The 14,672-nt window shown below is 37.5% G+C and overlaps 2 protein-coding genes across 2 annotated transcripts; both read right to left on the reverse strand.

Moving 5' to 3' along the window:
* Window positions 1-4,594: 4,594 nt before the first annotated feature.
* LOC149129154 (uncharacterized) lies at window positions 4,595-12,253 on the reverse strand. Its single transcript, XM_089346742.1, has 3 exons — window positions 12,068-12,253; window positions 6,271-9,419; window positions 4,595-5,918 (listed from the first exon to the last, which is right to left on the reverse strand). Exon 2 carries the CDS (start codon window positions 8,996-8,998, stop codon window positions 7,193-7,195), a length of 1,806 nt encoding a protein of 601 aa, XP_089202868.1. The 5' UTR covers window positions 8,999-9,419; window positions 12,068-12,253; the 3' UTR covers window positions 4,595-5,918; window positions 6,271-7,192.
* LOC149129155 (uncharacterized) lies at window positions 4,841-5,497 on the reverse strand. Its single transcript, XM_089346743.1, has one exon. It carries the CDS (start codon window positions 5,495-5,497, stop codon window positions 4,841-4,843), a length of 657 nt encoding a protein of 218 aa, XP_089202869.1.
* Window positions 12,254-14,672: the final 2,419 nt, after the last annotated feature.

Here is a 14,672-nt window from a genome sequence, read left to right on the forward strand (position 1 = left end):
CCTCAGAAATCAAAGTCATTGCTGTGTTGATATATTTGGATATATATATGATACTAAACTTGATATTCATGAATTTCATGTTGACATCCATGAAATAAAGCCTGTCTTTTAGCAGACAAAATATTCATAATTGTTGCTATGTTGTAATAAATTTTGATACTGATTATGCTACACATGTATGAATAGTCAAATGTCTACTTAAGTGACCTTTTTCAGAGAATGATTTACCGCAGATATCACAATGATATGGCTTCTCTCCTGTATGGACACGTTTGTGAATAGTCAAGAGATTATTCCAAATGTATGATTTACCACAGATATCACTGGGATATGGCTTTTCTCCTGTATGAATACGCTTGTGACTATTCCAGACACCACTTTGAGAGAAAGATTTACCACAGATATCACAATGATATGGCTTCTCTCCTGTATGTATACGTTTGTGTTCAGGCAAGTCACAACTTCTAGAGAATGATTTACCACATATGTCACAATGATATGGCTTCTCTCCTGTATGAACACGTTTGTGAATAGTCAACTGACTATTCCAAGTGTATGATTTACCACAGATATTACGATGATATGGCTTCTCTCTTGTATAAAGGTTTTTTGGTGTAGTTAAATGATTCATCGTGAGAGAATAATTCGTCATACATATCACAAAGATAGCATTTTTTTCATTTCTATGAATATATTTTTGTTCAGTTGAGTCTCTATTTTCAGGGAATAATTTAATGTTGTTTCTTTTATCTGAGATCTTGTTTAATATGTAAATCAGGATGTGAAAACTGTCCACTCCTTTGTAAAGTTATCCAAGCTTAAGTAACCGGCAAAGCAATCACCTCCTCTATATTCCAGACAGCAAAGACTTGAAATTGTTGCTGTGAATTCCATCGTCCAGAAGAAATATTTCGCAGTATTTTGTCATAGACTTTCTTCAGATAAAGAGGTTGATGTATTGATGAATGCTCCTTATAAATATATCGTCTTCCTTTAGTCAATAAAAGTTGATGAAAATATCAAAGGCACGTCTGAATGAAGAAATTTCTTTTCTGTCAACAGGATGTGATATTCTGAAACAGAAAAAGAAACTAAGATAAAGAAGACAGTTAAATGACATAACAAATCAAGATTGCAAACATTCTTTTCTACTCTAATAACAAGGCCCAAAATTTGTGGGGAGGGGCGAGACAATTAGATCGACTCCTGTATGAAACTGGTACTCAGTTTATCGACCTCGTAAAGATGAAACACAAAACTCGTAAAGATGTACATAAAGACAGACGACACTGTCATTTATTTAATGTGGATTACATAAGAATGAAAAATCAAAGAACTTTCAAAACAATAATAAACGAAGTGGTAACGCTGTCTGGACAAAAAACATTTTAGTCAATGTGTATTAAAACAATATCTTTTACATACCTACTAAAATGACTGGATATATAGATCACAGGATGTATAAGACCTACGCTGCAAAACAGTTTTGTTCTTTAGCAATTTTTCACACCAAAATTTTAAGTGCTTAACAAGTAGACTTCGATTTCTTGTGGAGAGAGAGCAGGAGAGAGTGAATGAGCAAAGGTATGTTTTGTCTTCACACCCTGAACTGCTTTATCTACCAACGTACTGTCAATTTGAATAGCTGGTCCCTCTGTTGGGGACCAGCGATGACAGTTACTTGTAGATATATGCATAACTGGAAGGACAAATCCCTTTTTGGCTTTAGTTAATATGTATATATCCGTGTACACTGTGGGTACATAAATGAGCTATCCATGGCTCCAATTGATGTTTTACTATTTAAACGAGGTAGGACCACTAAGGATAAAGGAAGATAATGATGAAAACACAAGAAAGACCAAATCAACGTCACTTAAAATTTTTATTCATTATTCCCATTCTTTTCTTCTCTCCCAACAAATTCCTCAAAAGTCCAGCACAATCCCTCTCTCTCTTTCGGAGAGGCACAAGCACATACACAGACATGTACACACATGGCATTAACTTCCGCCTACCAAATTCAATCACAAAGCTTCGGTTGGCCCAGGGTTATAGCAAAAGACACTCGCCCAAAATGCCACGCGATGGGACTGAACCTGAAACCATGTAGCTGGGAAGCAAGCTTCCTAACCACACAGCCATCTCTTCAAAAATCAAAGTCATCGCTGTGTTGATATATTTGGATATATACATGATACTAAAGTTGATATTCATGAATTTCATGTTGACGTTCATGAAACTGAAGTTGTTAACATCAAGCTTGAGGAGGAATAAAGCCTGTGTTTTAGCAGACAAAATATTCATACTTGTTGCTATTTTGTAATAAATTTTTATATTGATTCTGTTACACCTGTGTATGAATAGTCAAATGTCTACTTAAGTTACCTTTTTGAGGGAATGATTTACCACAGTTGTTACAATGATATGGCTTCTCTCCTGTATGGACACGTTTGTGAATAGTCAACTGACTATGTCCAGACAATGATTTACTGCAGATATCGCAATGATATGGCTTCTCTCATGTATGTGTAAGTTTGTGCTTAGTTAAGTAATTGCTATCAAAGAATGATTTACCACAAATATCGCAATGATATGGTGTTTCTCCAGTATGAATACGTTTGTGTCTAGTTAAGTCACTACTTTCAAAGTATGATTTACCACAGATGTCACAATGATATGGCTTCTCTCCTGTATGAACACGTTTGTGAATAGTCAACTGACTATTACAAATGTATGATTTACCACAGATTTCACAATGGTATGGCTTCTCTCCTGTATGTGTATCTTTGTGTGCTGTCAAGGCACCACTATGACAGAATGATGGTTTGTCACCTGTATCCGGGTTTTTCTCTTGAGTTAAATCATTCATCATGGGAGGGGAATTTCTCATACATATCACAAAGATAGTGCTTATTTCATATCTACGATCTTGTCAATTTTCGGATTTTGTGTATTATCGGATCTTGTGAAATTTCCGAAGTCCTTTCCCCACCCTCTCATTGCTTTGTGCACCTTTTCTTTTTTTTCATATTCATTTCCTACACATTGTTTTAAACCCATTTCCGTATATTTTTTGGATTTTCATTTCCGGGTCACACAGAGGCAAGAACAGGAACGGACACACAGACACAGAGACAAGAACAAGCACACACGCACACGCAGACACAGAGGCAAGAACAAGCACGCACACAGACACAGGGACAAAAAGTGGCACGGACACACAGACACAGAAGCAAAAAGCAGCACGGACACAGAAGCTAGATTAAGCACACACGCACACGCAGACACAGAGGCAAGAACAAGCACACACACAGACACAGAGGCAAAAAGCGGTACGGACACACAGACACAGAGGCAAAAGATGCACGGACGCGGAGGCTAGATTAAGCACACACGCACACGCAGACACAGAAGCAAGAACAAGCACGCACACAGACACAGCGGCAAAAAGCAGCACGAACACACAGACACAGAAGCTAGATTAAGCACACACGCACACGCACACGCAGAAGCAAGAACAAGCACGCACACAGACACAGAGGCAAAAAGCAGCACGGACACACAGACACAGAGGCTAGATTAAGCACACACGCACACGCAGCCGCAGAAGCAAGAACAAGCACGCACACAGACACAGAGGCAAAAAGCAGCACGGACACACAGACACAGAGGCTAGATTAAGCACACACGCACACGCAGACACAGATGCAAGAACAAGAACGGACACACAGACACAGAGGCAAGAACAAGTACGCCCACACACAGACAAGAACAGGCACGCACACACAACCCGTTAGCTTTCTTCTCCTCCTCCCGTTTTAGCAGCCGTAACGAAGGTCACGGAGATATCCGAAGTGAACCGTCGAGTCGTCACGGAAACAACCGTTCGTCTTCTGCTGCCTAGTCAACCACACTCAAATGCTGCTTATTACGTGCCATCGGCACAGTTTCGTGTCAGGCAGTAAATCTTTCCATGCTTCAATGGATTCTGATCACTGGAAACATTGACATTAAATAAATGACAGTCTCCGCTGTCTTTATGTTCATCTTTACGAGGTCGGCTTGGGGCTATAGCAGAAGACACTCGCCCAAGGTGCCACGTGATGGGACTGAACTTGAAACCATGTAGTCATTGCTGTGTTGATATATTTGGATATATATATGATACTAAACTTGATATTCATGAATTTCATGTTGATGTTCATGAAATAAAGCCTGTCTTTTAGCAGACAAAATATTCATAATTGTTCCTATGTTCTAATAAATTTTGATACTGATTATGTTACACCTGTATGAATAGTCAAATGTCTACTTAAGTGACCTTTTGTAGAAAATGATTTACCACAGGTGTCACAATGATATGGCTTCTCTCCTGTATGTGTATGTGTGTGTGATGTCAAAGGACTACTATTAGAGAGTGATTTACCACAGGTATCGCAATGATATGGCTTCTCACCTGTATGAATACGCTTGTGACTGTTCAAGACACAACTTTGAGAGAAACATTTACCACAGATATCACTACTATTTAAACGAGGTAGGACCATTAAGGTTAAAGGATGATGATGATGAAAACACAAGAAAGACCAAATCAACGTCACTTAAACTTTTTATTCATTATTCCCATTCTTTTCTTCTCTCCCAACAAATTCCTCAAAAGTCCAGCACAATCATCCTCAGAAATCAAAGTCATTGCTGTGTTGATATATTTGGATATATATATGATACTAAACTTGATATTCATGAATTTCATGTTGACATCCATGAAATAAAGCCTGTCTTTTAGCAGACAAAATATTCATAATTGTTGCTATGTTGTAATAAATTTTGATACTGATTATGCTACACATGTATGAATAGTCAAATGTCTACTTAAGTGACCTTTTTCAGAGAATGATTTACCGCAGATATCACAATGATATGGCTTCTCTCCTGTATGGACACGTTTGTGAATAGTCAAGAGATTATTCCAAATGTATGATTTACCACAGATATCACTGGGATATGGCTTTTCTCCTGTATGAATACGCTTGTGACTATTCCAGACACCACTTTGAGAGAAAGATTTACCACAGATATCACAATGATATGGCTTCTCTCCTGTATGTATACGTTTGTGTTCAGGCAAGTCACAACTTCTAGAGAATGATTTACCACATATGTCACAATGATATGGCTTCTCTCCTGTATGTATACGTTTGTGATTAGTCATGGCACCACTCTGAGAGAACGATTTACCACAGATATCACAATGATATGGCTTCTCTCCTGTATGTATACGTTTGTGTTCAGGCAAGTCACAACTTCTAGAGAATGATTTACCACATATGTCACAATGATATGGCTTCTCTCCTGTATGAACACGTTTGTGAATAGTCAACTGACTATTCCAAGTGTATGATTTACCACAGATATTACGATGATATGGCTTCTCGCTTGTATAATGGTTTTTTGGTGTAGTTAAATGATTCATCGTGAGAGAATAATTCGTCATACATATCACAAAGATAGCATTTTTTTCATTTCTATGAATATATTTTTGTTCAGTTGAGTCTCTATTTTCAGGGAATAATTTAATGTTGTTTCTTTTATCTGAGATCTTGTTTAATATGTAAATCAGGATGTGAAAACTGTCCACTCCTTTGTAAAGTTATCCAAGCTTAAGTAACCGGCAAAGCAATCACCTCCTCTATATTCCAGACAGCAAAGACTTGAAATTGTTGCTGTGAATTCCATCGTCCAGAAGAAATATTTCGCAGTATTTTGTCATAGACTTTCTTCAGATAAAGAGGTTGATGTATTGATGAATGCTCCTTATAAATATATCGTCTTCCTTTAGTCAATAAAAGTTGATGAAAATATCAAAGGCACATCTGAATGAAGAAATTTCTTTTCTGTCAACAGGATGTGATATTCTGAAACAGAAAAAGAAACTAAGATAAAGAAGACAGTTAAATGACATAACAAATCAAGATTGCAAACATTCTTTTCTACTCTAATAACAAGGCCCAAAATTTGTGGGGAGGGGCGAGACAATTAGATCGACTCCTGTATGAAACTGGTACTCAGTTTATCGACCTCGTAAAGATGAAACACAAAACTCGTAAAGATGTACATAAAGACAGACGACACTGTCATTTATTTAATGTGGATTACATAAGAATGAAAAATCAAAGAACTTTCAAAACAATAATAAACGAAGTGGTAACGCTGTCTGGACAAAAAACATTTTAGTCAATGTGTATTAAAACAATATCTTTTACATACCTACTAAAATGACGGGATATATAGATCACATGATGTATAAGACCTCCGCTGTAAAACAGTTTTGTTCTTTAGCAATTTTTCACACCAAAATTTTAAATGCTTAACAAGTAGACTTCGATTTCTTGTGGAGAGAGAGCAGGAGAGAGTGAATGAGCAAAGGTATGTTTTGTCTTCACACCCTGAACTGCTTTATCTACCAACGTACTGTCAATTTGAATAGCTGGTCCCTCTGTTGGGGACCAGCGATAACAGTTACTTGTCGATATATGCATAACTGGAAGGACAAATCCCTTTTTGGCTTTAGTTAATATGTATATATCCGTGTACACTGTGGGTACATAAATGAGCTATCCATGGCTCCAATTGATGTTTTACTATTTAAACGAGGTAGGACCACTAAGGATAAAGGAAGATAATGATGAAAACACAAGAAAGACCAAATCAATGTCACTTAAAATTTTTATTCATTATTCCCATTCTTTTCTTCTCTCCCAACAAATTCCTCAAAAGTCCAGCACAATTCCTCTCTCTCTTTCGGAGAGGCACAAGCACATACACAGACATGTACACACATGGCATTAACTTCCGCCTACCAAATTCAATCACAAAGCTTCGGTCGGCCCGGGGTTATAGCAAAAGACACTCGCCCAAGATGCCACGCGATGCGACTGAACCTGAAACCATGTAGCTGGGAAGCAAGCTTCCTAACCACACAGCCATCTCTTCAAAAATCAAAGTCATCGCTGTGTTGATATATTTGGATATATACATGATACTAAAGTTGATATTCATGAATTTCATGTTGACGTTCATGAAACTGAAGTTGTTAACATCAAGCTTGAGGAGGAATAAAGCCTGTGTTTTAGCAGACAAAATATTCATACTTGTTGCAATTTTGTAATAAATTTTTATATTGATTCTGTTACACCTGTGTATGAATAGTCAAATGTCTACTTAAGTTACCTTTTTGAGGGAATGATTTACCACAGTTGTTACAATGATATGGCTTCTCTCCTGTATGGACACGTTTGTGAATAGTCAACTGACTATGTCCAGAGAATGATTTACCGCAGATATCACAATGATATGGCTTCTCTCCTGTATGTGTACGTTTGTGCTTAGTTAAGTAATTACTATCAAAGAATGATTTACCACAGATATCACAATGGTATGGTCTTTCTCCAGTATGAATACGTTTGTGACGAGTCAAATGACTACTTTCAGAATATGATTTACCACAGATGTCACAATGATACTGTTTCTCTCCTGTATGAGTAAGTTTGTGTCTTGTCAACGTATAACTTTGAGAGAATGATTTACCACAGATGTCGCAATGATATGGCTTCTCTCCTGTATGTGTAAGTGTGTGTTTAGTCAAATGACCATTTTGAGAGAATGATTTACCACAAATATCACAACGATATGGCTTCTCTCCTGTATGAACACCTTTGTGAATAGTCAACTGACTATTATAAGAATATGATAAACCACAGATATTACAATGATATTGCTTCTCTCCTGTATGCGTAAGATTGTGTTTAGCCAAATGACCACTTTGAGAGAATGATTTACCACAGATATTACAACGATATGGCTTCTCTCCTGTATGTGTAAATTTTTGTTTAGTCAAGGTGCTAGTTAGAGAGAATGATTTACCACATATATCACAATGATATGGCTTCTCTCCTGTATGTCTACGTCTGTGCTTAGTTAAGTCACTACTTTCAAAGAATGATTTACCACAGATATCACAATGATATGGCTTATCTCCTCTATGTCTACGTTTGTGCTTAGTTAAGTAAATACTATCACAGAATGATTTACCACAAATATCACAACGATATGGCTTCTCTGCTGTATGTCTAAGCTTGTGTCTAGTCAACGTATAACTCTCAGAGAATGATTTACCACAAATGTCACAATGATATGGCTTCTCTCCTGTATGAACACCTTTGTGAATAGTCAACTGACTATTACAATTGTATGATTTACCACAGATTTCACAATGGTATGGCTTCTCACCTGTATGTGTAAGTTTGTGTTTAGTCAAGTTACTAGTTAGAGAGAATGATTTACCACATATATCACAATGATAGGGCTTCACTCCTGCATGCGTAACTTTGTGTTTAGTCAAGGTACTAGTTAGAGAGAATGATTTACCACATATATCACAATGGTAGGGCTTCTCTCCCGTATGTGTGCGAATGTGCTTAGTTAAGTAACTACTATGAGAGAATGATTTATCACAGATGTCACAATGATATGGCTTCTCTCCTGTATGAACGCGTTTGTGAATAGTTAGCTGAGTATTTCCAGAGAATGATTTACCGCAGATATCACAATGATATGGCTTCTCTCCTGTATGTGTACGTTTGTGTTTAGTTAAGTTACTACTTTGAGGGAATGTTTTACCACAGTTATTGCAATGATATGGTCTTTCTTCAGTATGAATACGTTTGTGGCCAGTCAAATGACGACTTTCAGAGAATGATTTATCACAAAGATCACAATGATATGGCTTCTCACCTGTATGTCTACGTTTGTGCTTAGTTAAGTAACTACTACGAGAGAATGATTTACCACAGACATCGCAATGATACGACTTCTCTCCTGTATGTGTATCTTTGTGTGTTGTCACGGCACCACTATGACAGAATGACGGTTTCTCACCTGTATTGGGGTTTTTCCCTTGAGTTAAATCATTCATCATGGGAGGGGAATTTCTCATACATATCACAAAGATAGTGCTTATTTCATTTCTAAGAGTTTGTTTGTGTTCAGTTGTGTCGCTATTTTCAGGGAATAATTGAATGCCGTTTCTTTCCTCTGAGATTTTGTTTAATATGTAAGTCAGGAGGTGAAGACTATCCACGCCTTTGTAAAGTTATCCAAGCATAATTAACCCGTAAAGCAATCACCTCCTCTATATTCCAGACAGCAAAGACTTGAAATTGTTGCTGCTAATTCCATCGTCCAGAAGAAATATTTCGCAGTATTTTGTCATAGACTTTCTTCAGATAAAGAGGTTGATGTATTGATGAATGCTCCTTATAAATATATCGTCTTCGTTTAGTCAATAAAAGTTGATGAAAATATCAAAGGCACATCTGAATGAAGAAATTTCTTTTCTGTCAACAGGATGTGATATTCTGAAACAGAAAAAGAAACTAAGATAAAGAAGACAGTTAAATGACATAACAAATCAAGATTGCAAACATTCTTTTCTACTCTACTAACAAGGCCCAAAATTTGTGGGGAGGGGGGAGACAATTAGATCGACCGCAGTATGCACCTGGTACTCAATTTATCGACCTCGTAAAGATGAACATAAAGACAGCCGACACTGTCATTTATTTAATGTCAATGTTTCCAGTGGTCAGAATCCATTGAAGCATGGAAAGATTTACTGCCTGACACGAAACTGTGCCGATGGCACGTAATAAGCAGCATTTGAGTGTGGTTGCCTAGGCAGCAGAAGATGAACGGTTGTTTCCGTGACGACTCGACGGTTCACTTCGGATATCTCCGTGACCTTAGTTACAGCTGCTAAAACGGGAGGAGGAGAAGAAAGCTAACGGGTTGTGTGTGCGTGCCTGTTCTTGTCTGTGTGTGGGCGTACTTCTTCTTGCCTCTGTGTCTGTGTGTCCGTTCCTGTTCTTACCTCTGTGTCTGTGTCAGTGCTTGTTCTTGCCTCTGTGTCTGCGTGTGCGTGTGTGCTTAATCTAGCCTCTGCGTCCGTGCTGCTTTTTGCCACTGTGTCTGTGTGTCCGTACCGCTTTTTGCCTCTGTGTCTGCGTGCGTGCTTGTTCTTGATTCTGTGTCTGCGTGTGCGTGTGTGCTTAATCTAGCATCTGTGTCCGTGCTGCTTTTTGCCTCTGTGTCTGTGTGTCCGTTCCTGTTCTTACCTCTGTGTGTGTGTACGTACTTGTTCTTGCCTCTGTGTCTGCGTGTGCGTGTGTGCTTCTTCTTAACTCTGTGTCTGCGTGTGCGTGTGTGCTTGTTCTTGCCTCTGTGTGACCCGGAAATGAAAATCCAAAAAATATACGGAAATGGGTTTAAAACAATGTGTAGGAAATGATTATGAAAAAAAAAAAAGGTGCACAAAGCAATAAGAGGGTGGGGAAAGGACTTCGGAAAATTCACAAGATCCGAATTTCGTGGGTCAAGATGTAGGGGTTAATGTTTAGTTTGGAGAAGGTTATGTATTTAACGTTATATTGTAAGCATGCAAGGTAAAAAGAAAAGTTCATTTCGACCTGTAAGTGTGTACACGTTCTCGTAGTAGTAACCCACAGATAAAGATAGAATGATGTTATAAGAGAAAAGAAATTCAGTTAATAAAAGTTATAGAATCGAGGGATTTTTGTGTCTCATAACTTTCTTTCTCCTTTTGTCCCCTAATGGTTTCTGTCACTGCGTTTTCACCTACTCCCTTCTTCGATAATAGAATTCGTTGGAAGTCTGTGATATCTATTCTAGCTATTGCTGAAATGGAAGAGGTTAGAAGGGTCAAGTGGCGAAGGCATTCTATTGCTTAGCTAAGGCATCTGGCAAATTTAACTGCTGTCACAGAAAAACTATTGTTTTCACATAAGAAAAGATCTTTTGAAGTGTTAATTGAAATTTGGCTATCACAATGATATGGCTTCTCTCCTGTATGTGTATATTTGTGTCTAGTCAAGTCCCCACTCTTAAAGAATGATTTACCACAGATATCACAACGATATGGGTTCTCCCCTGTATGTGTATGCTTGAGACTATTCAAGACGCCAATTTGAGAGAATGATTTACCACGGATATCACAATGATATGGCTTCTCTCCAGTATGTGTAAAGTTCTGTTTAGTCAAGGTACTACTATCAGAGAATGATTTTCCACAGGTAATGCAAACATATGGCTTCTCTCCTGTATGTGTACGCTTGTGTATAGTCAAGTGACTACTATGAAAGAATGATTTACCACAGATATCACAATGATATGGTCTTTCTCCAGTATGAATACGTTTGTGACAAGTCAAATAACTACTTGAAGAGAATGATTTACCACAGATATCACAATGATATGGCTTCTCTCCTGTATGTGTACGTTTGTGTATAGTGAAAACACTACTTTTAGAGAATGATTTACTGCAGATATCACAATGATATAGCTTCTCTCCTGTATGCATAAGTTTGTGTTGAGTTGAGGCAACACTTTGAGAGAATGATTTACTGCAGACATTACAATGATAAGGTTTCTCTCTTGTATGTGTGCGGATGTGCTTATTTAAGTCACTACTAGAAGAGACTGATTTACCACAGATTTTGCAATGATATGGCTTCTCTCCTGTATGAACGCATGTGTGAATAGACAAGTGACCTTTACAAGTGTATGATTTACCACAGATATCACAATGATATGGCTTCTCTCCTGTATGTGTACGCTTGTGACTATTCAAGACGCCACTTTGAGAGAAAGATTTACCACAGATATCACAATGATATGGTCTTTCTCCAGTATGAATACGTATGTGACTAGTCAAATGAACACTTTCAGAGAATGATTTCTGGCCTGTATGTGTAACAGTGTGTCTAGTCAAGTGACCGTTCTGAGTACTCAGTTTATCGACCTCGTAAAGATGAAACACAAAACTCGTAAAGATGTACATAAAGACAGACGACACTGTCATTTATTGAATGTGGATTACATAAGAATGAAAAATCAAAGAACTTTCAAAACAATAATAAACGAAGTGGTAACGCTGTCTGGACAAAAAACATTTTAGTCAATGTGTATTAAAACAATATCATTTACATACCTACTAAAATGACTGGATATATAGATCACAGGATGTATAAGACCTACGCTGCAAAACAGTTTTGTTCTTTAGCAATTTTTCACACCAACATTTTAAGTGCTTAACAAGTAGACTTCGATTTCTTGTGGAGAGAGAGAAGGAGAGAGTGAATGAGCAAAGGTATGTTTTGTCTTCACACCCTGAACTGCTTTATCTACCAACGTACTGTCAATTTGAATAGCTGGTCCCTCTGTTGGGGACCAGCGATGACAGTTACTTGTGGATATATGCATAACTGGAAGGACAAATCCCTTTTTGGCTTTAGTTAATATGTTTATATCTGTGTACACTGTGGGTACATAGGTGAGCTATCCATGGCTCCAATTGATGTTTTACTATTTAAATGAGATAGGACCACTAAGGTTAAAGGAAGATGATGAGGAAAACACAAGAAAGACCAAATCAATGTCACTTAAAATTTTTATTCATTATTCCCATTCTTTTCTTCTCTCCCAACAAATTCCTCAAAAGTCCAGAACAATCTCTCTCTCTCTCTTTCGGAGAGGCACAAGCACATACACAGACATGTACACACACGGCAGTAACTTCCGCCTACCAAATTCAATCACAAAGCTTAGGTCGGCTTGCGGCTATAGCAGAAGACACTCGCCCAAGGTTCCACACAGTGGAACTGAACCTGAAACCATGTAGTCATTGCTGTGTTGATATATTTGGATATTTATATGATACTAAAGTTGACATTCATGAATTTCATGTTCATAGCAGACAAAATATTCATAATTGTTCTTATGTTGTAATAAATTTTGATATTGATTCTATTACACCTGTATGAATAGTCAAATGTCTACTTAAGTGACTATTTCAGAGAATGATTTACCAGATATCACAATGATATGGCTTCTCTCTTGTATGCTTAAGTCTGTGTCTAGTTAAGCCACTACTTCCAGAGAATAATTTACCACAGATATCACAATGATATGGCTTCTCTCCTGTATGTACACGTTTGTGTTCAGTCAAGTTACTACTCTGAGAGAATGATTTTCCACATGTATTGCAAAGATATGGCTTCTCTCCTGTATGAATACGTTTGTGCCTACTGAAGGTACCACTATCAGAGAATGATTTACCACAGATATTACAATCATATGGCTTCTCTCCTGTATGCGTACGCTTGTATTTAGTCAAGTGACTACTTCCAAAGAATGATTTACCACTTATATCACAATGATATGGCTTCTCTCCGGTATGTGTAAGTTTGTGTTTAGTCAAGGTACTACGATCAGAGAATGATTTTCCACAGATATCACAATGATATGGCTTCTCTCCTGTATGTGTATATTTGTGTGTAGTCAAGTCCCCACTCTTAAAGAATGATTTACCACAGATATCACAACGATATGGGTTCTCCCCTGTATGTGTACGCTTGAGACTATTCAAGACGCCAATTTGAGAGAATGATTTACCACGGATATCACAATGATATGGCTTCTCTCCAGTATGTGTAAAGTTCTGTTTAGTCAAGGTACTACTATCAGAGAATGATTTTCCACAAGTAATGCAAATATATGGCTTCTCTCCTGTATGTGTACGCTTGTGTATAGTCAAGTGACTACTATGAAAGAATGATTTACCACAGATATCACAATGATATGGTCTTTCTCCAGTATGACTACGTTTGTGACAAGTCAAATAACTACTTGAAGAGAATGATTTACCACAGATATCACAATGATATGGCTTCTCTCCGGTATGTGTACGTTTGTGTATAGTGAAAGCACTACTTTTAGAGAATGATTTACTGCAGATATCACAATGATATAGCTTCTCTCCTGTATGCATAAGTTTGTGTTGAGTTAGGGCAACACTTTGAGAGAATGATTTACTGCAGACATTACAATGATAAGGTTTCTCTCTTGTATGTGTGCGGATGTGCTTATTTAAGTCACTACTAGAAGAGACTGATTTACCACAGATTTTGCAATGATATGGCTTCTCTCCTGTATGAACGCGTGTGTGAATAGACAAGTGACCTTTACAAGTGTATGATTTACCACAGACATCACAATGATATGGCTTCTCTCCTGTATGTGTACGCTTGTGACTATTCAAGACGCCACTTTGAGAGAAAGATTTACCACAGATATCACAATGATATGGTCTTTCTCCAGTATGAATACGTATGTGACTAGTCAAATGAACACTTTCAGAGAATGATTTCTGGCCTGTATGTGTAACAGTGTGTCTAGTCAAGTGACCGTTCTGAGTACTCAGTTTATCGACCTCGTAAAGATGAAACACAAAACTCGTAAAGATGTACATAAAGACAGACGACACTGTCATTTATTGAATGTGGATTACATAAGAATGAAAAATCAAAGAACTTTCAAAACAATAATATCCGGGTTTTTCTCTTGAGTTAAATCATTCATCATGGGAGGGGAATTTCTCATACATATCACAAAGATAGTGCTTATTTCATATCTACGATCTTGTCAATTTTCGGATTTTGTGTATTATCGGATCTTGTGAAATTTCCGAAGTCCTTTCCCCACCCTCTCATTGCTTTGTGCACCTTTTCTTTTTTTTCATATTCATTTCCTACACA

Source organism: Octopus bimaculoides, unplaced genomic scaffold (assembly GCF_046866305.1).
Source record: "Octopus bimaculoides isolate indiv1 unplaced genomic scaffold, ASM4686630v1 contig133, whole genome shotgun sequence".
In the NCBI taxonomy this organism is placed as follows: Eukaryota; Metazoa; Mollusca; class Cephalopoda; order Octopoda; family Octopodidae; genus Octopus; species Octopus bimaculoides.

What these genes read in the sequence shown, in the direction of transcription:
- LOC149129154 (XM_089346742.1), bottom strand. Translation starts at nt 8,998, where the DNA reads ATGAGAAATTCCCCTCCCATGATGAATGATTTAACTCAAGGGAAAAAC.
- LOC149129155 (XM_089346743.1), bottom strand. Translation starts at nt 5,497, where the DNA reads ATGACGAATTATTCTCTCACGATGAATCATTTAACTACACCAAAAAAC.